The sequence below is a fragment of the Geotrypetes seraphini genome, chromosome 10, assembly GCF_902459505.1.
Source record: "Geotrypetes seraphini chromosome 10, aGeoSer1.1, whole genome shotgun sequence".
Taxonomy (NCBI): Eukaryota; Metazoa; Chordata; class Amphibia; order Gymnophiona; family Dermophiidae; genus Geotrypetes; species Geotrypetes seraphini.
In genome coordinates this window covers 7024909-7048420 of record NC_047093.1, presented here as the reverse complement: position 1 = coordinate 7048420, position 23512 = coordinate 7024909, and the positions used below count along the sequence as shown (strand labels likewise).

The 23512-nt window shown below is 45.8% G+C and overlaps 1 protein-coding gene across 2 annotated transcripts in view; it reads left to right on the top strand.

Annotated features, from left to right (window-relative positions):
• The window catches only part of AATK (apoptosis associated tyrosine kinase), a 158022-nt gene extending 140601 nt beyond the window's left edge, over nucleotides 1-17421 (top strand). For both annotated transcript variants that reach the window (XM_033961460.1, XM_033961459.1), the window contains 5 exons: nucleotides 8-157; nucleotides 1779-5211; nucleotides 8676-8817; nucleotides 12554-12784; nucleotides 15230-17421. In XM_033961460.1, coding sequence (XP_033817351.1) covers nucleotides 8-157; nucleotides 1779-5211; nucleotides 8676-8817; nucleotides 12554-12784; nucleotides 15230-15252 — 3979 coding nt within the window. In that variant the 3' untranslated portion in view covers nucleotides 15253-17421. The remainder of the gene's footprint in view (nucleotides 1-7; nucleotides 158-1778; nucleotides 5212-8675; nucleotides 8818-12553; nucleotides 12785-15229) is intronic.
• Nucleotides 17422-23512: the final 6091 nt, after the last annotated feature.

Below are 23512 nucleotides of genomic sequence, written 5' to 3'. Positions count from 1 at the left end.
TGCACAGGTCTTTGGGAGTGACTATTTGGGAGCTGTTTGAGTTGGGAAACCAGCCCTACCATCCCTACTCTGACAGGCAGGTCCTCACCTACGCCATCAAGGAACAGCAGCTCAAACTACCCAAACCGCTGCTGAAACTGTCGCTGTCTGATCGCTGGTGAGCAACTCAGGAGCTCTCCTTCCATCACGCTTGTGTTTCTGTCTGTGAAATTCTGGAGCCAATATTCAGGAAATTTAATTGGGTAGGAACCAGGGCAATGCAGGCACCGAACAGGGAGTCTACCACACACTGCCAGTGCCCAGCAAACTCTCTGAAGTTGGGTTGGTTAAAAGGTTGCCCTTGACATCTCTCTGGATACCAACCAGTTCCGGGTAGCTTCCAGCAGTCATTACATTACATTGATGTCTTCTATCCAGCCAATACCTTTCAGTTCTAGGCGGTTTACAACAAGAAATTAGCCTGGGCATTCCCAGGGAGATTTCAAGATTGATAGCAGATTCAGCACCAGGATCAGGCTCTGACCCCTGCACTGAGCATTCAGTCCCAACTCTGCTCACAGGAGGTCATGGTTTCCAAAATGTTGTGCCCCGGCCCAGTATTTCAAATGCATTTTTCTATCCAGTGAGGTCTGTCTCCCCCCCCCCCCCCCCACTCCTCGTTTCCCTTTTCCCAGGGCAGTCTTTATTTATCTGTCTCTTGGTCCCCATAAATCAGGACCCAAAAGTGAGACAGAAGAGATGGGCCGCAAGGGGTGACATGAATAATTCAGCTTGTGAATTTCAACTAAAGCCCTCGAAGCCCTGTTTTTAAGTGATCAGTGGGTAGGGCTGCCCTGGGGTGGGGTGTGTGTATGTGTGTATTTGTAAATGAAAGTCATCTAACATTTATCGTAACTGTGGCTCTGAGTTAAATAAGCCTTTAAATTTCTCGTTTATCTTGTTTTCACAATGTTACTCTATAGGACGACCTGTTTCACTTGTTCTTTATGCTATAATAATGCTCGTTATTCTTATACAGTTACTAATTGCTATTCATATAAGAAACTAATCTATCAGATTTTCCTATAAATTTACAATCATAATGCATAAAATTATAGGGCAGACTGGATGGACCGAATGGAAAATCTTGTGACCCTAGCTTCTATATTGGTCAATCAAACAGAAATAAAGCAATTACAGTGAACGTGGATATTTCTATTGATCAGAGAGGCCAAGAACCATCATTAAATAATGCATTTTAGCAGTACCTTAAATTTTGTTAAAGAAACCTCAGTCTGTATTGAAATAGGTAACCTATTCCATAATACAGGAACCCCCACCCCAAAAAAGCAGTATCACATATGGAGGCTAGATGATCCCTAGACAGGTAAAGAATAACCATTCTGTAGTCAGACAAGGATCAAAGCATATGAAACTGCCAGTGATGAAAGCGTCCCATCTCATGAGCTACACCAACGCCTTACAATCAGTTTGATACCTTATAAACGATGGTATCACGGTGTATGACCAGAAGCAATTCTGTAAATCATACAGTATATGAGTATAAAGCAAAATAGACATTTACTCTTCGCATGGATGACATTCAGAAAAAGACGTACCTTCCATTGTGTTGGTCAATATTCTAAGCAGCAGCCATAGAAGCAATTCTTCCTTTGGAGTCAGTAGAGAGATGGGTGATTGATGCCATCCACGATCTGTTTTGCTGACACAATGAGGCATGTTTAAAACAACGGCAAATATTCTGGTTCTGATGAATGACATATGTCTTGTTCTTTCAGGTACGAAGTGATGCAGTTCTGCTGGTTGCAGTCTGACCAGAGGCCATCAGCAGAAGAAATCCATCTATTGCTGTCCTACCTGTGTGCCAAAGGAGCAACCGAAGCAGAGGAAGAATTCGAGAAGCGCTGGAATTCCATGAAACCCTGTGGCAGCGCCAGCGCCAGCCACCAAAACCCAGAGGTCTCCTCCTACCCCCTGCTGGACGACTTCCATGCCGACAGTGACGATATTCTCACCGTCACAGAAACCAGTCACGGACTTAACTTTGAGTACAAGTGGGAGCACAGCAAGCCTGAGACGTTGTCTGGGGCTGTGAGTCCCACCAACGCCCAGTACCGGGACATGTACTGCTCAACCACTGCCACAGGGCACCTCAGTCTTGAAGTCTCACCTTCCTGCTATGAATGCAAACAGGGCGGTCAGACTTTGCACGCACCGGGTGTTGTCCCCATTCTCAGTGCTCACAGCCCCTCAGTAAGCAGTGAATATTACATCCGCATCGAGGAGCCTTCCGAATGCAGTGCAGCGTTAGATTACACCCTGGGCTCCTACAGCCCAGAGTATCAACAGGAGTCACCTACAAAGGCAGTATGTTGGTGTGGGACAGAGGAAAAAGGGAGCCTATGTGATTCTGATAATAGCCCCACGGTATCTGTAACCATGGAGCCCCTGCTGGTGCAGGATCCCCTAATTAATAATGCCTGGCAAGACTCGGATTCCTGCACATCTCATAAAAGCAGAGAGAAGAGCACAAAATATAATGAGCAATCCTCAGTTGACGGTGTGGATCAGCGTCTTTTAGAGGAGTCTTCGGGGCAAAACCAAGAGTGGTCAGTTCCAAGCTTCAGGGAAACATTCTTCAAGGACCCTCTGGGGGTCTCGCCTTCCATGAGTCACTTGTGTAGGGACCCTCTCCAGTTGCCCACCTGCAGTTATGAGGAACAGATGGAAATTTCCTTCCCAGACAAGGCAACAAGTGAGGGCCCGAAAGGAAGTCAGGCACAAAGTGAGGGAAGTAAGTCTGTCACTGTTGAGGTCATAGATGAAGAAAGGGATCAGCATACAAACGTTGAGAGCAGAAGGTTTGAGGAAGACAATACAATGACTCAGAGGATGCACTGGGAATCCAACAGCTCCTCCAACAATAACATCGGCACTTACACCGCACAGACCTGCGAGCGCCCTGACACTTGGTGCCACAGACGTGTAACCAACTGCAAGGCACTGGTCACAGAAACCTCTGGACCTGAGCCATGGCAGAAGATCGACCTATCTGATGGGTCATCGAAGAAGAATGGTTCTGTATCAGAAGACCACCAGCCAGCACAAGAGCTGCTCTGTGAGGAGCATGACTTTACGATGAGGCAAAGAGCTTGTGGAACCGGGTCTTCTACAGAATGGATATTAGACCCCGAGAGAGAACAGGATGGCTCACCTGATCCCCTTCATGCTTCTCAGTCAAACAAAGACAAGTTGGGGAGATCTTCAAACATACCCCAGGATCTGTGTTTAGAAGCCTCACATCCTTTACATGTAAGTGCTGCTCAGACTGCTGTTTTCAGTTCTTGTCTAGCGGCAAAAGAATCAGAACTAATGAAGGAAAATGAGAGGCATTCGGTATTTACTGAGGAACCATCAGAGGCTACAGCTGGTCCTAAATCAGGGCCATGTTATGCACAACAGTCCAATCATACAAAAAATTCAACTGCCCCACATGGGACAGCATCAACCCCACTAGAGACTGGGAACGAAGAGTCTCTATTGTCTGTTTCTGTTGTCGTTTGCCATGAGCTTACAAAGTTTGAAAATTCATCTGAGGCTACAGTCATATTACAAGAAATTCCTCCAGAAGCGAACAAAATGATAGGTGGTGAATTGGAAGGGTCTTCCGAGAAAACTGTTTCCAGTCTGAGTTTCAATGAGACAGATACCTGCAGCGATGATGACACAGCAGAGCTGACTTCTGGAGTCTTCATGGATTTCTCTTCTGATTTTCCTGAGAGAGCTGTTGTGGTGCCACCATTTAAATCTCTTCAGAAACAAGTGGGAACACCCGATTCTCTGGAATCACTGGATATTCCATCCATGGCAAGTTCCTGTGACGCCTTCAGTCCCACCACATTCAATCCTTCAAGTCAGCCCAAAGCACTTGATAGTGGGTACAATACAGAAAACTTTGAGTCCCCAGAATTTGTCCTGAAGGAACCTCAAGAGGGAAGGGATCCAGAAGTGCTCAACCAAGCGGCCACAAGTCCCAGCAGTCTAGCCATAAGTGAGATCAGCGGCCCCACTGTGGAAATACACATGTCTTCCTCTTTAAGCAGTGAACTCCACAGCCTGGATGAGAAGAATCCCTACAGGGATTCCGCTTATTTTTCAGATTATGACACTGACATGGACAAATACTTGAAAGAGGAAGAGGAGGAAGAGGACACTTCAGAGTTTCATGACATTGTGTGTAGGTCCCCTGTGAAAACATCTGAACTAGGTCTGGGAGAGCTGAAGTCATCAAAGTTGAACGTGGGCATCTTTGAGCAAACAGTTTCCAAAAGTGACAGTAACAAATGTCCCACATTCAACGATGTCTCCTGCAATAAAAAAGATAATATTCCTGCTTTTCTCAGTGGTGACACAGCTGCAGGAAGTTTTGCTTTTATAGCTGAAGAACAAACTGCAAAGGAACATCAAACTCAGGACCTCTCCTCCCCCACACAGATGACTTTGGAAAGAGCAATTGACAGCAGCTCTAGAGTGACTGTGAGAGAGGATTCTCTGGATGATGGTTTAGGCTTGGAAGTGAACAAAGAGACATCTGATGGTAGATACTTCCCTTCCAGTGATGCTACACAAGTTGCATTATCAAAGTCCTTTTCCTTCCCTTCTGGCCAGCTGAATCTAGAGGAGCAGGGTGTGATGAGTTTGAAAAAGATTACAGCAGAGGCCAACCAGGACCCAGAGCAGAGGTCTAAAGTAAATATTAGATCAAGAGAAAGCAGTGAGGCAACCTCTGAGATGCCCTGCCCATTGGCTTTGGAGGGCTGTGGAGGACTGGAAGAGTACATGCAGCAGCTAGGTGGTACCATGCCTGAAATGCAGGCCCCACAGCTATTCTTGGACCTGCCCTTACTACAAAGGAAGAGTTCATCCAAGCAGGACAGAGGTGATGAGGCAGATGAGGAAGAGGATGACACGGAGGAGAGCGATGAGTCGGATGAAGAGCTGTGTTGCTACAACATTCAGGAGCCGAGCGAGGAGAGTGAAGATGAAGCTGCAGTTGTCCCTGTCGTCGTCAGTGTAAACAGTAGCACCAGGAGCCTTCGGAGCCTTCTGAAGATGCCGAGTTTACTGTCCCAGTCCTTCTGTGAAGAACTGGAAAGGAAGAAGAAAGTGGTCTCTTTCTTTGATGACGTTACCGTCTACCTTTTTGACCAGGTAAAGATAAACTTGTTTCGAGGGGTGCACATTTGTAATAAATCAAAAATACTGTGGCCCAAAGATATCTTGATAAATGATATGAAAAATTAAGCTAAAAAGAGGGAACCATCGTGGGATTTTATCGGAAAGGATAAAGGGTTAAGGTATCTTCAATTCATAGGTGGTCTCTATGCTTGGATATTGTTCAGAAGTGTATCTTGTGAGACTCTGTCTGGATACGGAGCTGCTCGCTCAGCCTGAATCTTACCTAAATGGACTTTGGGGATCTTTCAGCATGTTAAGTGACTGTCAGCACATTCAGGGCTCAATATTCAAAAAATGCTGAGCTCCTAGATTTTCAGCTGAAACTCCATCTCAATTTAGGAGCTTAAAGGTTAAGCTCAGAAATTCAGGTCCAACATTCAACTTCTTTTCCCCACCCTAAGTATGCCCCGTTACCACATTTTATGCTCCTAAATGAAAGAATTTCATGAAATTTTGAGTACAAATTGATGCACTTACTTCTAGTAAATTTTCAGCGAGGCCAATGTACGAAAGCTTAGGGGGGACTAAATGCTGCACCAATGCCTAAGCTCCATCCTCATCTGCACAAGCCTCAAACCCTTTCAAATCCTAAGTAGCAACATTCTAGAGCTCAGATTGTGATGTCATAATGTCTCATTCCACCAATGCCTAAGCTCCATCCTCATCTGCACAAGCCTCAAACCCTTTCAAATCCTAAGTAGCAACATTCTAGAGCTCAGATTGTGATGTCATAATGTCTCATTCCACCAATGCCTAAGCTCCATCCTCATCTGCACAAGCCTCAAACACTTTAAAATCCTAAGTAGCAACATTCTAGAGCTCAGATTGTGATGTCATAATGCCTCATTCCACCAGTGCCTAAGCTCCGTCCTTCCTCATCTGAGTATGGTGATAACTTCTTAATATGTCTATAGGCTGTAAATCTAATACAGAAAAAAATCCTCAAAGAACTGCTGTAGATACTTAAAAGCCACTAGAAAAACAGGAATTGCCAGGAAAAGCACTAGTTAACAGCTATTTGGTGCACTTTCAAAACCAGTTACAAAAATAATTTAGAAATAAAATGTATCTTCAAGTGTGAGGCAACAGGTACCATCAAGTTTCAAGTTTATTAAATTTTTTGATTAAACGCAAATCAAGGTTTCTAAGCGTTTTACAAAATTGATTAAAAATAGTGAAACGAGATTGACAAATATCTACTTAACAACACATGACTTACAAGAAGAGTTGGGAGAGTTGGGAGAACTACAGTTTGAAAGTAAAAAATCCATGAAAAGGGAGGGGGAGGGGGAGGTAGTTAGACGTAGCGAGCTCTTCTAGCAATGTTTAAAGTCAGATTAAGGGCTCCTTTTACAAAGGTGCGTTAGAGCCTTAACAAGTGATAAAATGCCCCGTGCACTAGCAGCTACTGCCTCCTCTTGAGCACTATAGCACACGCTAATCTGGTGCATGTGCTAAAAACGCTAGCGCACCTTTGTAAAAGGAGCCCTAAGGGTCAGATGCATCTTGAAACAGATAAGTCTTTAAATTTCCCTTAAATTTGGATAAGTTATTTTTTGCCCTGATATACTGAGGTAAAGAGTTCCATATCGTAGGAGCAAGAACTGCGAAAGAGGTGGCCCGACATGAGCCAATAATTTTTAATAATAGTATATTGAGAAGGTGTTGAGGTGAGGATTAAAGAATGACACGGTGGCAGTAGTCGTGGGTAACCCTCAAAACGGGGGGGGGGGGGGGAGTGCTCACTGCGGGCACAGGGACAAGGCCATCCACCGCCCCGCAGTTAAGGGAGGGAAGGTGCGCGGTCACTGATCGTGCGCAGCCCCCTCCCTCCCTACCTACGACCAAATCTATCTCCCTCCCTCCCTGCTTCTGGTTGCGTCAGAGAAGAAGCGATTGTAAGCGGGCAGGCTTCCTCAGCTTCAGTAAGTTTTTTACGAAAGCGCCATGAAGGTAAGGGGGAGGGAGATAGATTTTATGAAAACGTGGAACTTACTTGCTGGATGCGATACAACCCTCTTCCCCTATATCTTTCTCTATGGGGGAGGGGGAAAGAGGAGGAATATACTCCTCCTCTGTTACCAATTGGTCAGAATCGTTCCAGGGCGGTGAAAGGAGGAGGATAATTGTTTTCTTTTTCTTCTTCCTTTTCATGTTAAGCGGTGATTGATTGCACTGATCCCTCAAAATCTAAAGCTGTGCAGGAAGGGAGGGAGACAGGGCTGGAAATTGTGCTGTGGATAAGGGCAGGACAATGGCTGCAGGGCTTTAGGGAGATAGATTTGGCCATAGGGAGGGAGGGAGGGAGGGAGGAAGGGGGCCGCGCACAGTCGGTGACCACACGCCTTCCCTCCCTTAAGTTTCAATTCTTTACTAATGCACTGCGAAGGTAAGTGGGAGGGAGGGAGATTCTCAGGCCGCTGAAGGGCAGTGAGGTGGCAAGAGGGAAGGGTGGATGCTGCAGGGATGTGTCGGTGAAGGGGACGGCGGGGACGGGGACAGGGCGGTGAAGGGGACGATGGTCCGGTGACGAGGCAGTGATGGGGACAGATTTTTTTCACTGTGTCATTCTCTAATGAGGATCTTAAGATTCGAGTTGGTTCATGCGGGATAAGAAATTTATGAATAAAGGCCGGTTCTTTGGAATCTAGAGATTTAAAGGAAAGAAGTGCTATTTTATAAGTAATACGATATGGAATTGGTAGCCAGTGAGCAGATTTTAACAGAGGGGTGATGTGATCATTAAATTGCCTTCTTTAATGTAAGCATGAGCTCGCCATTTCCCGCACACCATCATAGGGTACACTAGTGTGCTTGTGATTATACGCACCCAAAAATTAAATAAATAATGTGATATCAAATGGTGTAACGCTCTTCCCCATGCCAAGCCTCCCCAAATGCAGCTATTACAAATTGCCAAGGTTACTTATCTTGTTTAATGTTCATCCACGCTTGAACACAAAGGCGTAGCAAACTCACCCAGGAGCCGCGTTGCTCTACAGCAGCTCCTGTCTTCTGGTGGTTCGACCAGGCTTGGTTTCAGGGACAAAGAGCCCCTTCCTCAGGAACCCGACACTAATCTTTTAAGCAAAAGCCAGCAAAATTTTCCAAAAACCATCCATTTCCATGCCATGCGACATGGAGGCTGGGGCAGCAGGCTCTGCACGAGTAAAGTGTCTTGTGTGCAGATAACAGTCCCTTATGGAGTATTAAATCCTACAAAAATGATAAGCAGCAGAAGCAGCCTCCATTCTTTTCCTGTGGATGCAGAGTTTTAGGTCCTGGTACATGTTACCTCCATTAAGTTTGGGCTGGATGGCAGGGAATAAATTTTATGTAGCCCCAGTGCATAAAACCATGCGTTGTACAACCAGTTAGATGCAAAGATTTCTAAGTTAACATTGTTTTTTTCCCCCACTATATAATCATATTTTTAGGAAAGTCCCACTAAGGAACTTGGGGACCAGGACTTCACAGAGCCCGTTCCACCAGTGCCAACTAATGGTCCCAGCACGGCTAACCCAGTGGACAAACCAAACATGTCGAACGACTCCTCAGATGGAAACGTCTCAGAAGAAAGTAATGCAAACAAACTTTCCCACAGGACACTATGGGAGGGGGAAAGGAATCAGATATTGGGGGGGGGCTGCATGCAAGGAGTTTGCTAATGAAGGCGTGAGAGGATGAGGTGCAGTTATGATGCAGGAAGCTCAGACAATGTCTATGTAATTATCATCACTATTGAGCCACTCGTAAGCGTCAGGGTCATTCCTAGGCAGCTATTATTTATAACAGTGTTCTTCAACTGCCAGTCCACAAAAATTTCCTGCCGGTCCGTGAAGACTTAGTGTCCCCTGCAAGCATGTGTCCGTCTTCCTTCTGGCTTGGCTGCTCCTTATCTTCAGCACCAGCTGCATTTGTTTGCCAGGACAGCGCACAGTGGTTCTTGCATGCTGCACATGGCTGACCCAGAACTGGAACCGGGTCAGCAGCGTGCAAGAGCCGCTACGCGCTGTCCCGGCAAAAAGTGCAGCTGGCGCTGAAGATAAGGAGCAGCCAAGCCAGAAGGAAAACGGACACGCGCTTGCAGAGGACACTGATCTGGCTTCAGTAGATGGGGCAAGCCCAGCTGGATGGCCTTGAACAAGTAAGGGAGATAAGTATCTTACGGGCCGCATCGAGGCGGAGGAAGATATCTTCTTTTTCAAGGGTCCCACGACAACAAGAGGGCATCCGTTGAAAATCAGGGGCGGGAAACTACGAGGTGACACCAGGAAATTCTTTTTCACTGAAAGAGTGGTTGATCACTGGAATAGTCTTCCACTACAGGTGATTGAGGCCAGCAGCGTGCCTGATTTTAAGGCCAAATGGGATCGGCACATGGGATCTATTCACAGGGCAAAGGTAGGGGAGGGACATTAAGGTGGGCAGACTAGATGGGCCGTGGGCCCTTATCTGCCGTCTATTTCTATGTTTCTATGATAAGGGATAATGTGGGATAAAGGGAGAAAAGAGGGTAGGGGGAAGGAAGAACGCATTGGGACATGGGAAGGCCATAAATTTGGGACAAAGGTTGGAAGGTAGGGAAGGGGACACAAACTTGGGACACTGAAGGAAGAGAGGAGTGCATGAACTTGGGACACAAGGGAGGGGATAGGAAGGGAGAATTGTTGGGGATGAGTGTGTAAGTGAGAGGGAAAGATGGTGCACATGGGGAAAGGAAGAACAAGGAAAATTGTTGTGCTTAGAGAGAGGAGTGGGGAAGAGAAGGATGAGAGGGAGAAATGGTGGTGAAGAGGGAACAGAGGGACAGATTGAAGGGGATGCAAGGGGGGAGGAATAGTGATGGAGGGAGAGGTGTGGCATGGTGCTGGAGAGGGGTGATAGAAGGAGAAATGTTGGGCATAGGGCTGGTGGGTAATAGTGAAAAATGCTGCACATGATCCGGAGGATGAGAGAGGGAAAAATGTTGGATATGGCAGTAGAGGGAGTGGGAGAGATGCACCATGGATCTCTCTCTCTCTCTTTCCCCATTCCCTGTACACGGGATGGAGACGGGGACCGAGTTCACGGGGACTGAGCTGCGGGGATGGGGCGGAGACGGGGGCTTTTATTTCAGTCTTAGTAGTTTACCAGTCCACAAAATAATTATTTTATTTCCGCCGGTCCATAGATGTAAAAAAGTTGAAGACCATTGATTTATAACAATGTGTTTCTCTGTAATAATAACTGCCTAGGGGTTGCCTTGATGCAGCGGGAGAGATTACAGCACCGTGAAACACTGACAGCGTCTGTTGCAACATAACAGCTCACTTCTTAAAAGACAGCTGCTAAAAAAGCTGCTAATAGTGTCTTGAGCTGTTGATTGTTACAAGTTACTGGTTTGGGACTTTATAACTTACTGAGCCCACCTAAAGATAAGAAGTACAAGCCCCACACAATCTCGTGAAAAAAAGAGAAAAAGGAAAGGTGACTTGATCACGTTTGAAAACCCAGCTGCTCCATGCTCTGAGGCTTTTTTACCCCTTAAAAACATAATAAAAATTATTTTTAAAATTATATTTATTCAAATTTTCAACACAATTTACAAGAAAATAGACTTGTCTTGTCATTCTAATGAAACATTTTTTGGAAACGATTAGACTTAAAGGTGGTTGAAGGCACTTTAAGCCTGTGCGATGATTGGGTACTGAGGCGATATTCTTGTTAACTTGACATTTCACTAAATACAAAATATTTTTTACATTTCCTTAGACCACCTTTAAAGTGAGGGAGTTAAGGCAGAAAAACTAAGACGTTAAATTTACCAAAGAAGAAAAGGAAAACTTAAGAAAGGCAAAGAACACAATCTCCTTATCGTTTAAATCAGTCAAACCACAGCCATTTTCTTTAGCTCCAGAAATGCCTTCAGCTGCTCCGGGAGGAAAAACATATTTAACTTGAGCATATTTTATTTATTTATTTTTTTTTTAAATCATGTTTATGAAGACAGAAGGCATACAGAACAGCGAACATCATCCCAATACAGTATAGCATAGGCAAAAACAAGCAGATGATCCGACCGAAACTAAGTATTGATACCAGCAAGACATCAGGGAAACCCATGCAAGAAATCCCCCAGAGCATAAGTGACCATTCAGAGTAAAGGTCAGAAATGCTCCTGTCCAGCAGCCTCCGTCCGATTTTTGACTCTCAGACAGAATCCCCAAACGATTCAACGCACACAGCCACCTCACATACCCGAGGTGCTTAGTCAAAGAATCACACCTCCTCACACCAACAACCACACTCACACGCACACATACATGCTCCCACTCTGCAGAGGGACAGTACCCACTCCAAAGTTGAAAACTACACAAAAAATATAAAAAGAAAAAGAAAAAATGTATACAATCAAGCAATCAAGCAACATAGGCCAACAATTGCTGCCATAACATGCAGTAGGCTGTCCATTGTTCCTGTGGCCGTGACAAATGTGTATCCAACTCATAATGGGCTTGCTGAGTCATCAAGGCATGCCACATGTGGTAGGAGGGAGCGTCCTCTGAGGTCCACTGTTTCAGAATAAGTTTTTTACCCACAAGAATGGCATGCAGAATAAATTTCTGAGAGGACAGAAGTAGGCCCTGTTGTTGAAACTCCTGGACGTCCCCCAACAATAATGCAGTCGTGTTCCAAGGCATGGCTCTCTGCAGCAAATAGTCCAAACATCGTCGCACAGAGACCCAGAAAGTCAATTGTGGACACTCAAAAAAGGAATGCAGAAAAGTGCCCCTCTGAGTTTTGCATTTAATACAGACATCATCAGGCCACAGACCCATGACATGCCCCCTGGCACGGGTAATATAAAACCAGTGCAACAATTTGAACTGAGTCTCCTGCAGAGTAGCTGCCTTCACATAAAGGAAAAGTGTCTGAAAGAGAATGTGAATATCAAGGATAGTAACTTCGAGCCCCAACTCGGAAGACCAATCCCGTACCAGGGGAGCCAAACACCCCTCCCCCAAACAGGCTCTCCCCTCCCCATACTAAGTGGAAATTTTGTTACCCTGAATATAATACACTAATAAGAACAAAGCCCCCAAGGACTTAGGTGCATAATAATTATTAAAATGTCATTATTCTAACAACATGGATTGATTGTGGTAATACAATAAGAAAAAAGAATAGATTTCTCAGTAGTACATAATTCCACGGTGGGTTTTTCTAGTGTATTTCAATTTAGCAATTGAGCATCTGCAGTGATAGTGAGAGAGGGGCTAATGGGTGGTGAAAGAACCTGATGTATTATCGAGGATTCACGGCTTTCTTCCAGGTGGTGGATTCGAGTGGGATGATGATTTTCCACTCGTCCCAGGGAAGTCGTCCTTCCTGTCTGCAGTGACATCCGTGGTGCCTGACCCAGCCAGCCAGAGCCTGCCCTCCGTGGATCTTGTGCAAAAGCAAATTCTGCCTGTGCAGTTCTCCCGTTTCACGGTCTCTGCAGCCCCTGTCTCCAGGTTTTCTATAACGCACATCTCGGACTCGGATGCTGAGTCTGTGAAAGGTGAGAAGGGTGGGCAGCAGAAACGATGGACTTGTAGGGAAGTGAAAGAGAGCGAATATGGCAGAGTCTGTTGCCCTGGAACAACAGAGGCCCAGATTCACTACAGATAGCGATTCAATCGCTGTTGGCCAATTCCTGGCCGATTTTGAAACAGCGATTGATTCACTATCTTTTATACATGCAAATGATTTGCAAACTCCATACTCAATCACTCAGTGAGCGACTGAGTCGAGGCAGAGCCCTGACAGTAGGGACAGGAGAAGCAACCTCCTGTCACTGCTGTCAGGGTTTCTGTCGGCTTTTTCCTTTTTTTTTTAATGGGCCAGATATTTTGCATGTATTACACATATAAAATATCTTGCCAATAAAAGAATGAAAAAAAGGTATCTCTCCCCCACCGATATCGCTTCCTCCCCCACCCCACCCAAAATGCAGAAGGGATGCCCACTCCCTCCTGCCACCAACCACTCCACCTGACGCTGCCCTCCCCACCCATGCAAATATGGCAGGAGGGATGCATGGGTTGGATCGGATCGGATATTGATCGGGCAGCAGTTTAGTGAATCAGGTAAGGGTTGGGGATCAATCAGTACAGGATCAGAAGGTTATTCTCTGAAAACACTAGCTCGGTATAGGGGGGAGGAGTAGCAAAAAACCCCCAATGACAACATGTTAGAATTAGCAAAAGCAAACCCACAACCCACTCTTGCACCTTGTGAATAAAACGAACGGGGTCCGTTTCTTGGTCCCGAAACCGCCCTGCACACACCCTGTCGCCTTTTCAGATATCTGGAGGCAGTCCCCTTAGGAAGGAAGGATACTCAGACAGTGTCCTAAAGGAATTGCCTGTTTATTATTAGTCTTACATCCAGTTTTATACCTTTTTTACATGGGTCAGTGTTATCATCAGATGATGTGAGTACAAACCATATCTGGTGACAGGATACATAAACTTCAAAGAAGTAATCAACATAAGAAAGGGGGGTAAGGTGGGTAAATAGCATATGTGCTTCATTGTCTAACATCTAAAGGTGCTGTCTTAGCAACAGTGTCTTATCTAAAGCTTCCTTTATCTCTCTCAACCAGAGCATAGCTGTGGGGGGTCGAACCTTCATTGTCCCAAGCAGCTAACTTCATTAACAAAATTAAATGACCTTGTCTCAGAACATATTAGCAGAATCAAAACAAACTAGGTCTGTGTTTGTGTTTCCCTAGCACAAACAGAGTTAAAAATCTTATAAGATATATGTATGTCCCTTCAGTGAACATCTATGGTGTGCTTATAATTTGGTTGCTTTCTGCAGTCCTGGGCACCTGCGCTCAAGAAGGACCCAGTGCATGTAGGAAAGATTCCGCAATGACATAGAACTTCCATACAAGGGAAGAGTCAAGAATTGGAAGAGAGACAAGCGAGGGGAGATAGAAACACATGGACAGAGTGAACAGAGAACTATGAATCACCACATCCCATAATACTAGGACTATCAGAAAGTGGGAATCATACACACAAAAGGAAGCATTTCTTCATGCAACACAGCAAAGAGAATTTGTGGAAGTCAGTGCCATTGATGCTATGGAGGGAAATCATTACTGGGATTAGACCCATTTAGGGAAGACTAATCGATCATAGGTTTATAGAAACATGACAGAAGATAAAGGCCAAATAGCCCATCCGCAGCATCCACTATCTCTTCCTCTCCCTATTGGCTAAGGCTCTTAACATTTGCATCTCCTCTTCCAATAGGCTAAGGCTCTTTACACCTGCATTGTGAGGTCATAGAGCTCTATGGTTATAGAAACATAGAAACATGAGGGCAGATAAAGGCCAAATGGTCCATCCAGTCTGCCCATCCTCAGTAACTATTATCTCTTTCTCTCTAAGAGATCCCACGTAACTATCCCAGGCTTTCTTGAATTTAGACACAGTCTCTGTCTCCACCACCTCTTCCGGGAGACTGTTCCATGCATCTACCACCCTATCTGTAAAAAAGAATTTCCTTAGGTTACTCCTGAGCCTATCACCTCTTAACGTCATCCTAAGCCCTCTCATTCCAGAGCTTCCTTTCAAATGAAAGAGACTCGACTCATGTGCATTTACATCACGTAGCTGGTCAAGTGGGACATCACTTCAGACTGCTGGAAATTAGAAGGCTAGCAGAAGGAATAGAGACCTATAAGCTGCCATGCAGGGTAGGTGTGCAGCTGAACCACCGTGGGATTTCATACAGTCTTCTGGAGGGCTGGAGGAGGGATTAGTGTACCTATGAGATGAGAAAGTGGGAATGGGTCTAGGGGTTGTGAAGGGGTGGAGAGATTGGAAATTGGAAGTGAAGAGGGGATACACCAGGATTATCATGTGGGTCCACTGCAGCGTCCATCGCAGGGCTTGAATCTAGACTTTCCTTCTGTTTGCTAACCTGTTTCTTATATGTTTCTCTGTGACAGGCGAAGATGGTGAGAGGGAGTGAAATTTCATGGACCAGAACCCAGTTGACCCCATTACCTGGAAATCAGGAGTGATGCAGAGACTGCCCGCACTGATCCTGGGGACAGAACTCTCTACACAGATCTATTTTTTGGGTGGATTTTATCAGAGAGTATGTTTTTGTTGCTATACTCTAGAGACACATGCTAGGCCCACCTCAAAGTGTGTCGTGGTCTACGTGGCCCGGCAGGCAGACAGATGGGTGTCCAGCGCCAGAGTGTAAATACAGAAACCTGGAAGAAAACTTTGCTATATATTTGCCAAATCCCTGAGCTTGGCCATCTGCTATCAAACCTCTGGCTTTCTTCATCTTCCTCAGCTTTTCCAGAAGAGCTCTGATATCTCTGTTGAGTTTCTGATACGATGTGAGCAAGCTGACAGGGTAATGCGTTCTGTAACCAAAAACTGCAGCCGTTCACGTCCTTTGTGTACCTGTGATGTAAACTCTAAACTTATCTTTACTGCTTTCCTGTTCCTTTGTAGGTCTGTTTCCCCTATGCTAGGTCTTTAAGCTGGTTGAGTTTAGGGAGGAAAGGTGGGCCGACAGTTTATACACTGGATGTCAACATAAGTGGTGGGGGTATGGTAGTTTTTGGGCTTCTACCAGGTCCTTGTGACTTGGATTGGCCACTGTTGGAAGCAGGAAACTGAGCTTCAGTCTGTCTCAGTATGGCAACTCTTATGTTCTTATGGGTGTTCTTCCAATGTAACCATTGAAAATGTAGATTTTTCAGAAAAAGAACCAGCTGCCTAGTGAAGCAGTGTTAAGTTAGCTTAGAAACACGACAGTGCCACTAACCCCCAGCCACTGACTAACTCACACATGGCAGTTTGTGAGAGAATAGAAGCGGCAGCTTGGGGCCAGGTCTTATTTGTGTGGAACTGGAGATAATAAGCTCTGGCTCACGGTATAGGCAATAGGGGTGTCTGCAACTTCAGATATTTACAGGAGTTTCTCTGCTCCTTTTCTAAACATTTGCAGTGGTCAGTAGATTGGGCTGTGTGGATTTCTCAGGAACAGGAAGGATGAAGCCTCAGGAGCCCCAGGAACAGGTCAGTTTGCTGAGAGGGGCAGGAGAGCCCTTAAGGCAGAAATTAGAAGCTGAGAAAATAGTTCTTCACAGAGAGGGCAGCAGGCAAAGAAAAACTACAGCAGGATTCCTAAAGCGTGCGATAGGCACAGAAAACGAGAAGGCTAGAGGTCATCTGTGGTCGGTGCCACTGAGCAAAGTAGATGGGCCTATGGTCCTGCAGATTTCTGAACCAGATTTTTCTTTTCTGGGGCATTTTCAGCACCTCGTTCGCTGTTGTGATGTGGTGACCATGAAACACCTTCCCCTTTGCCGGGAACACAGCACTGAGGCTTCAGAGGCGATAACTGCTGCAGCTCCATGTGAAACCGTGCAGGGCCTCACAAGTAGTATTCAGTGCAAAGGCGATCCACAGTGGTGAATCAGTGGGTTCTGCTGAGAGCAGAAGCATGAGCTGCCAGTCTCAGCACGCCCCCCCCCCCCTCACCCCGGTGCCAGAGTGGTAGAGTGGAAACCTCCTGTGAAGCCACACAGATAGGGAACTGGTGTAATGTTCACACCTGTGCAACATGCCAACAGTATTTTGCCCACATACCTGTCCAGTAGCTCTGACTCTGGAATCAAGTTCAAGTTTTAGTAATGCTTGATAAATTGCTTATTAAATTTCCTAAGCGATGTAGATCACCTCCTCATGCTCTACCAGTTATTCTTCTGTTTAGGACACCCTGGGATTTGTGGGTGGCACCTTCTGGACAGAAAGGGAAGGATGCTTGAAGCGAGGAGAGGCATCCAGGAGTGAATAACGCAGGCTGGTATAGGACACGTGCACAGAGATACACAGATGGAAAATCTACATTAGAATCAGTATTAAATGTTTTATCATTTCGAGTTAACATGATTCTACTAGTGTAGCATCAGTTTGACTGCAATCTGTTAATATTTTTGTAAAACTTTAAAAGCTAGACTAAATTAATACAAATCAGAGGATGTAAGTTATTGTTGCCAAAGAGATGTAAAGAATTTATGAGGCACTGAGAGATTTTCTTTATTATTTGTTTTCTATGTTACTTGTTTAAGGCTTAGGATAATTGTGCAATTCAAATAAACTGGACTGGAATCTGCCTATCTCGCCTTCTTTTTGTTCTGTGGGACGAGATGGGGTTCATCCTGGTGAGGTGACCCTGCCAACCTGCAGAAGGGAGAGCGTCTTCAAACGGGGCAGCTGTGCACATACTGTGACAGGAAAGAAGCTCAGGAAATGTTGGAGGTGAGGCTAATCTCTCATATTCACTACTAAGACTCGTCTCTGGACACCAGGATAGGCATCTCATTGGCTACCGATAGCCACATGAGCACATCGGCAAGATTTCAAGAGGCTGCCAGGCAAAATGTGTTAAAGGTTCATTCAGTGCATGAAAGAGCTCTTATAAGCAGTGCTGGTTGTTGGGATCTCACCACTGAAATACCCTCTCTTCTAATAGAAAGAGCAGGGCTGTAGTCTGAGGTAGAGAATGGCACGGGGACCAATTTTTCCCCGTCGCCAAAGGAACTCATCTCATTCCGTCACCGCAAGTTCTTTTCCTGTCCCTGCCCAATTCTTGCAAACTCTATCCTCATCTGCACAAGCCTCAAACACTTTAAAATCCTAAGTGTTCAAGGCTTGTGCGGTTAAGGCAGAGCGAATGGGGCAGGGAAAGTGTCAAAACCTGCGGGGACGTCCCTGTGTCATTCTTTACTCTAGAAATCAAGATGTAGTTAAAGTGAGCCAAGTAAAGGACAGTCAAGCCATTGTGACATCATTGATGAGGTTGGTTCTTATTGGTGGAATGAAGCATTATGCCATCACAATACCAGCTCTGGTGATCAGAGACTGAACCTTTTCATACTTTTTATTTATTCAATTTTCTATACTCTTCTCCCAAGTAGAGAATGACATGGGGACAAATTTTTCCCTGTGTCCATGGGAACTCATTTTCCCATCCCGTCCCTGCGAGTTCTTTTCCTGTCCCTGCCCCATCCCTGCAAGCTCCATCCTCATCTGCACAAGCCTCAAACTCTTTAAAATCATAAGTGTTCGAGGCTTGTTCGGTTAAGGCAGAGCTTACCGGAATGGGGCAGGGACAGGGACAAAACTCACAGGGAAGGGACAGGGAAAAATATGTCCCCATGTCATTCTCTACACTGCAACACTGTAGAAATCAAGATGTAGTAAAAGTGATCCAAGTGTAGGACAATCCAGCCATTGTGACATCACTGATGAAGTTGGCTCTTATTGGTGGAATGAGGCATTATGACATCACAATACCAGCTCTATTCAATTTTCTATACTCTTCTCCCAAGTAGAGAATGACACAGGAACAAATCTTTCTCCATCCCCGCAGGAACTCATTTTCCCATCCCATCCCGTGAGTTTTTTTTCCTGTCCCTGCCCCATTCCTGCAAGCTCTGTCCTCATCTGCACAAGCCTCAAACACTTAAAAATCTTAAGTGTTCAAGGTTTGTGCTTACAGGAATGGAGCAGGGACAGAGGTAGCGACAAAACTCACAGGGACGGGGATATTGAGTTCCTGTGGGGATGGGGAAAAATTTGTCCCCGTGCCATTCTCTAGGCTGAGGTCGCCCTCCCTTTCTTATTGTGATGCTAGTGAAGGCTGCCCGAGTTACACTGTGTAGAGCTAATAGGGACAAGAAGGATCCAAAAGAAGACACAGGTGCTTTGTCCAGTAGAGACCTGGATCTGTCCAGATCCCCAGGAGTGACGAACTCTGTCCTTCTGTGAAGTTGAGCCGGAGCCAGAATGCAGGAAGGAGGGAGCCTAGGCAAGAGGAGGCAGGAGGGAGCTCACTGTTGTCAAGGAGCCTGGGGAAGGGGGGGGGACAGGTACCTTGTGGCTCATAACATTATTTGCAGTTGGTCGGTGCTTAAGTTGAAATGCGGAAGTAACAAATGTAATGAGCTGTGGAAAAAGCTGTAGCCATCTCCTGAGGCCACATGTATTGGAACTGAACCTTCACAGGGCATAACAGTATGTTAATATCTGTGCCTGCTACATGCAGGAAAGATCCACATGCTTCTCATCTTGGATGCAGTGCGATTGCAGCATCACATCCCAGTCTGCCCTTGTTGAGGTTCTAGCTCACCATGAGATCTCCATTAGAGAATGACACGGGGAAAAAATCTGTCCCCGTCACCGGCCCACCATCCTCTGCACCGCCCCGTCACCGCCGTTCCCTTCACCGGCCCGTCACCGTCACCGCCATCCCTTTCACCGCCCCGTCACCGCCACTGCCATCCCATTCACCGCCCCGTCACCGTCCCCGCTGCATCCATATAAGCCTTAGTACTGTAATATTTAGCTTATTCCTTTCTTATAAATCAAAGTTCCTGCTGCTGAACTAGAGAAAGAGATGTTCAGCTGGCAGGGCTTTGTTTATAAATTTTTATCAACACAACTAATATACTATTTTATCCTAAAGCAAAAAATAAATATAATTTTTTTTTCTACCTTTGTTGTCTGGTTTCTGCTTTCCACATCTTCTCATTGAATTCCTTCCATCCACTGTGTGTCTTCTCTCTGCGTCTTCCATTTGCTGTTACTGTGCCTCTCCCTTAACCCCCCCCCCCCCAATTGGTCTAGCACCCATCTTCTTCCCTCCGCTCCCGCATAGTCTGGCATCTGTCTTCTTCCCACTCTGTCTTCCACATTTCCCTTGGGGGGTCTGTTCCTCTCCACCCTCCTTCAATGTCTGTTCTATTCCTTTCCACCACCACCCTTCCCTCCCTCCTTTACCATCTGTTCCTTTCTACTACCCTTCAGCTCCTCTCACGTGGCTTATCTATCTACCTTCCTCCCTCTTATTTTCATGGCACGTTACAATGTAATTTGTGCAAGCCACTGGAGCCTGCAAGCTCGGTCCCTGCCCCATCCCCACAAACCATCTCACTTCTGTGCTCCTATTTTCTCCATTTCTAATATCTCCCCTATGTATCTGTCATTGCCCCCCCTGTGTCCATATACCATCCCCATGGCATGTCCCCTTTATGTCTCTGTCCCTATGCCCCATGCACATAATTTCCCCTCTTTCTGTTACCTTCCTGTGTCCAGATTTCCCCTATCTTCCTCTTCCATACCAGTGTCTCTTCTTTTCAACCCCATCTAGCTTTTTTCCCTCTTTCTTCCCCCCCCCTGCTTCTAGCATCTGGCTCACCTGCCAGTCCTTCCCTTTCTTTCCTGCTGTGGGTTTTTCTTTCCGACTTCATCCCCTTGGCCCAGAATCTCTTTCCCTTTCACTCCCTCCTTCCAATTTGAGCCGGGAACACTAGCGATCGCACGGTCCCCGCAGCTCACACCCGCCTGCCCAATCGATTCTAGTGTTTAGTCAGCTCTCTCCCTTCTCCTCACCTTAGTTTGTAGATTTTCTTTTTCGGCGACCCACGCGCGGCTGCTCAGTGTTCAATCTTCTGCTCTGCTGCAACTTCCTGTTTCCGGTTGCGTCAGAGCAGAAGATTGAACAATGAGCAGCCGCGCGTGCGCGGCTCTCTGATAGCGTGCAGGTCGCCGAAAAAGAAAATCTACAAACTAAGGTGAGGAGAAGGGAGAGAGCTGGCTAAACACTAGAATCGATAGGGTAGGCGGGTGTGAGCTGCGGGGACCGCGCGATCCTTCATGCCTCACTGCGGGGACAAGACCATTCACCGCCCCGCGGGCGGTGAATGGCCTTGTCCCCGTCGCCGCAGCGACTGCTAGTTTTCTTCCCCGTTTTCGGCGGGTGACCCGCGGCTAAAATGCGGTGGCCGCGGGTAAACCACCACCGTGTCATTCTCTAATCTCCATTTCCTCTGACCAGAGGAGACTGTCTTCCTCTGTTGGGATTTCACTGTTAAATAAATGTGCATCTGCTTACCTCCTTCCAAGATCATCTTCAGTGCTAATGTTTATTACATTTTATGAATGACTACACATCTTATGATGATAATATGAACTCAACTCCTCAACGTTTCTTACACTGTTTTGGTGGGACTTGCCCGATGAATGGAGTTTCTTAAACCTAAGTCTATAAATATATTGATCCATTCGTTGATTATTTCCAAAATCGATTACTGCAATTCCCTTTTTTTCAATATACCGCAAAAAGAAAAAAGGAGGCTACAAATCATTCAAAATACTGCAATCAAACTAATTTATAACGCAAAAAAATTTGACCATGACACCCCTCTGTTGATAGACTCCCACTGGCTTCCTATTGCTCATCAAATCTCGTATAAAATATTACTGCTAGTTTTTAAATCTATGATCTATAATGAACCTCAGTTCATCACTAGACTGCTCATTCCTTATAACGCTTCACAGAACCTTCGATCAGCTTCAAACAATCTGTTAACAGTTCCATCTTTAAAAATTATTGGTACTAGAAGACAAGACATGTTTTCAATTATCACCCCTACCTTATGGAACTCTATACCTCAGTACATTAGAGACATAAAGGACCACAGACATCATTTACCTCGATTTTCAAAAGGCTTTCGACAAGGTGCCACATGAAAGGCTGCTTAGGAAGCTGTGGAACCACGGGGTGGGAGGGGATGTGCACAGATGGATCAAGCACTGGTTGTCGGGTAGACTGCAGAGGTTCGGAGTGAAGGGCCAATATTCTGACTGGCGGGGAGTCACAAGCGGTGTGGCACAGGGATCGGTGCTGGGGCTGTTACTCTTCAACATATTTATCAATGACCTGGAAAAGGAGGCAAAGTGCGAGGTTATAAAATTTGCAGACGATACCAAACTGTGCGGCAGAGTTAGGTCCAGGGAGGAGTGTGAGGACCTGGACAAGCTGGAAGACTGGGCAAACAAATGGCAAATGCGCTTTAACGTGGAAAAATGCAAGGTCATGCATATAGGGAAAAAGAACCAGTTGTTCAACTACAAATTGGGGGGGGGGGGCATTGTTGGGAGACAGCAGACTTGAGAGAGACTTGGGTGTGCTGGTGGATGCATCACTGAAGCCATCTGCACAGTGCGCAGCAGCCTCGAAAAAAGCCAACAGGATGCTGGGCATCATAAAGAGGGGCATAACAACCAGGACGCGGGAAGTCATCATGCCATTGTATCGAGCGATGGTGCGTCCACATCTGGAATACTGTGTTCAGTATTGGTCGCCGCACCTCAAGAAGGACATGGCGGTACTTGAGAGAGTCCAAAGGAGAGCAACGAAACTGGTAAAAGGGCTGGAACACTGCCCATAAGCCGAGAGGTTGGATAGGCTGGGGCTCTTCTCTCTGGAAAAAAGGAGGCTCAGGGGAGATATGATAGAAACCTTCAAGATCATGAGGGTGGATAGGGACAGATTCTTCAGACTGAAGGGGACAACAAGTACGAGGGGGCATTCGGAGAAACTGAAGGGAGATAGGTTCAAAACAAATGCAAGGAAGTTTTTTTTCACCCAAAGGGTCGTGGACACTTGGAATGCGCTACCGGAGGAAGTGATCAGGCAGAGTACGGTACAGAGATTCAAACAGGGATTGGACGGATTCCTGAGGGATAAAGGGATCGTGGGATACTGAGGGAGGAGCTGGGATGTAACACAAGTATAGAAAGCTAACCAGGTAATAAGTATAGAAACCCAACCAGGTCGTGCATGTGCAAGACCTGAGGGTTAGGACTTCGATGGGAAGATAGGACTTCAATGAGAAACCAAGGTGGCAAGGGAGCCCCTTCTGGTGATTCAGACAGGTCGTGACCTGTTTGGGCCGCCGCGGGAGCGGACTGCCGGGCAGGATGGACCTATGGTCTGACCTGGCGGAGGCACTGCTTATGTTCTTACCTCATTACTTTTAAAAGAGCTTTAAAAACCTATTTTTTTAAGGAAGCTTTTAACATATGAATCTCAGATTTACAAATTATTTCTTTTTTAAATTTTATTAACGCTAGGTTTAATATCCCATAATTCTGCTTTTTTCCCTTCCCTGAGTTATTTTTCCCTTAAATGTATATTTTCCTCTACAAATATATTGTAACTTTCCCCCTCTACCCGCTTGTTTCATGTGTGTTAACCCAGTATGTTTTTTTTTTTTTTTAATTTAAAGGTCAGTGTATTTGTATTTCTATTTTACTTGAATTGTACATCGCTTAGGTATTTAATAAGCGATTTATCAAGCACTAATAAAACTTGGAAACTTGGAGTTTGAGGTGGGGAGCGTAGGAGAAAAGTTAGG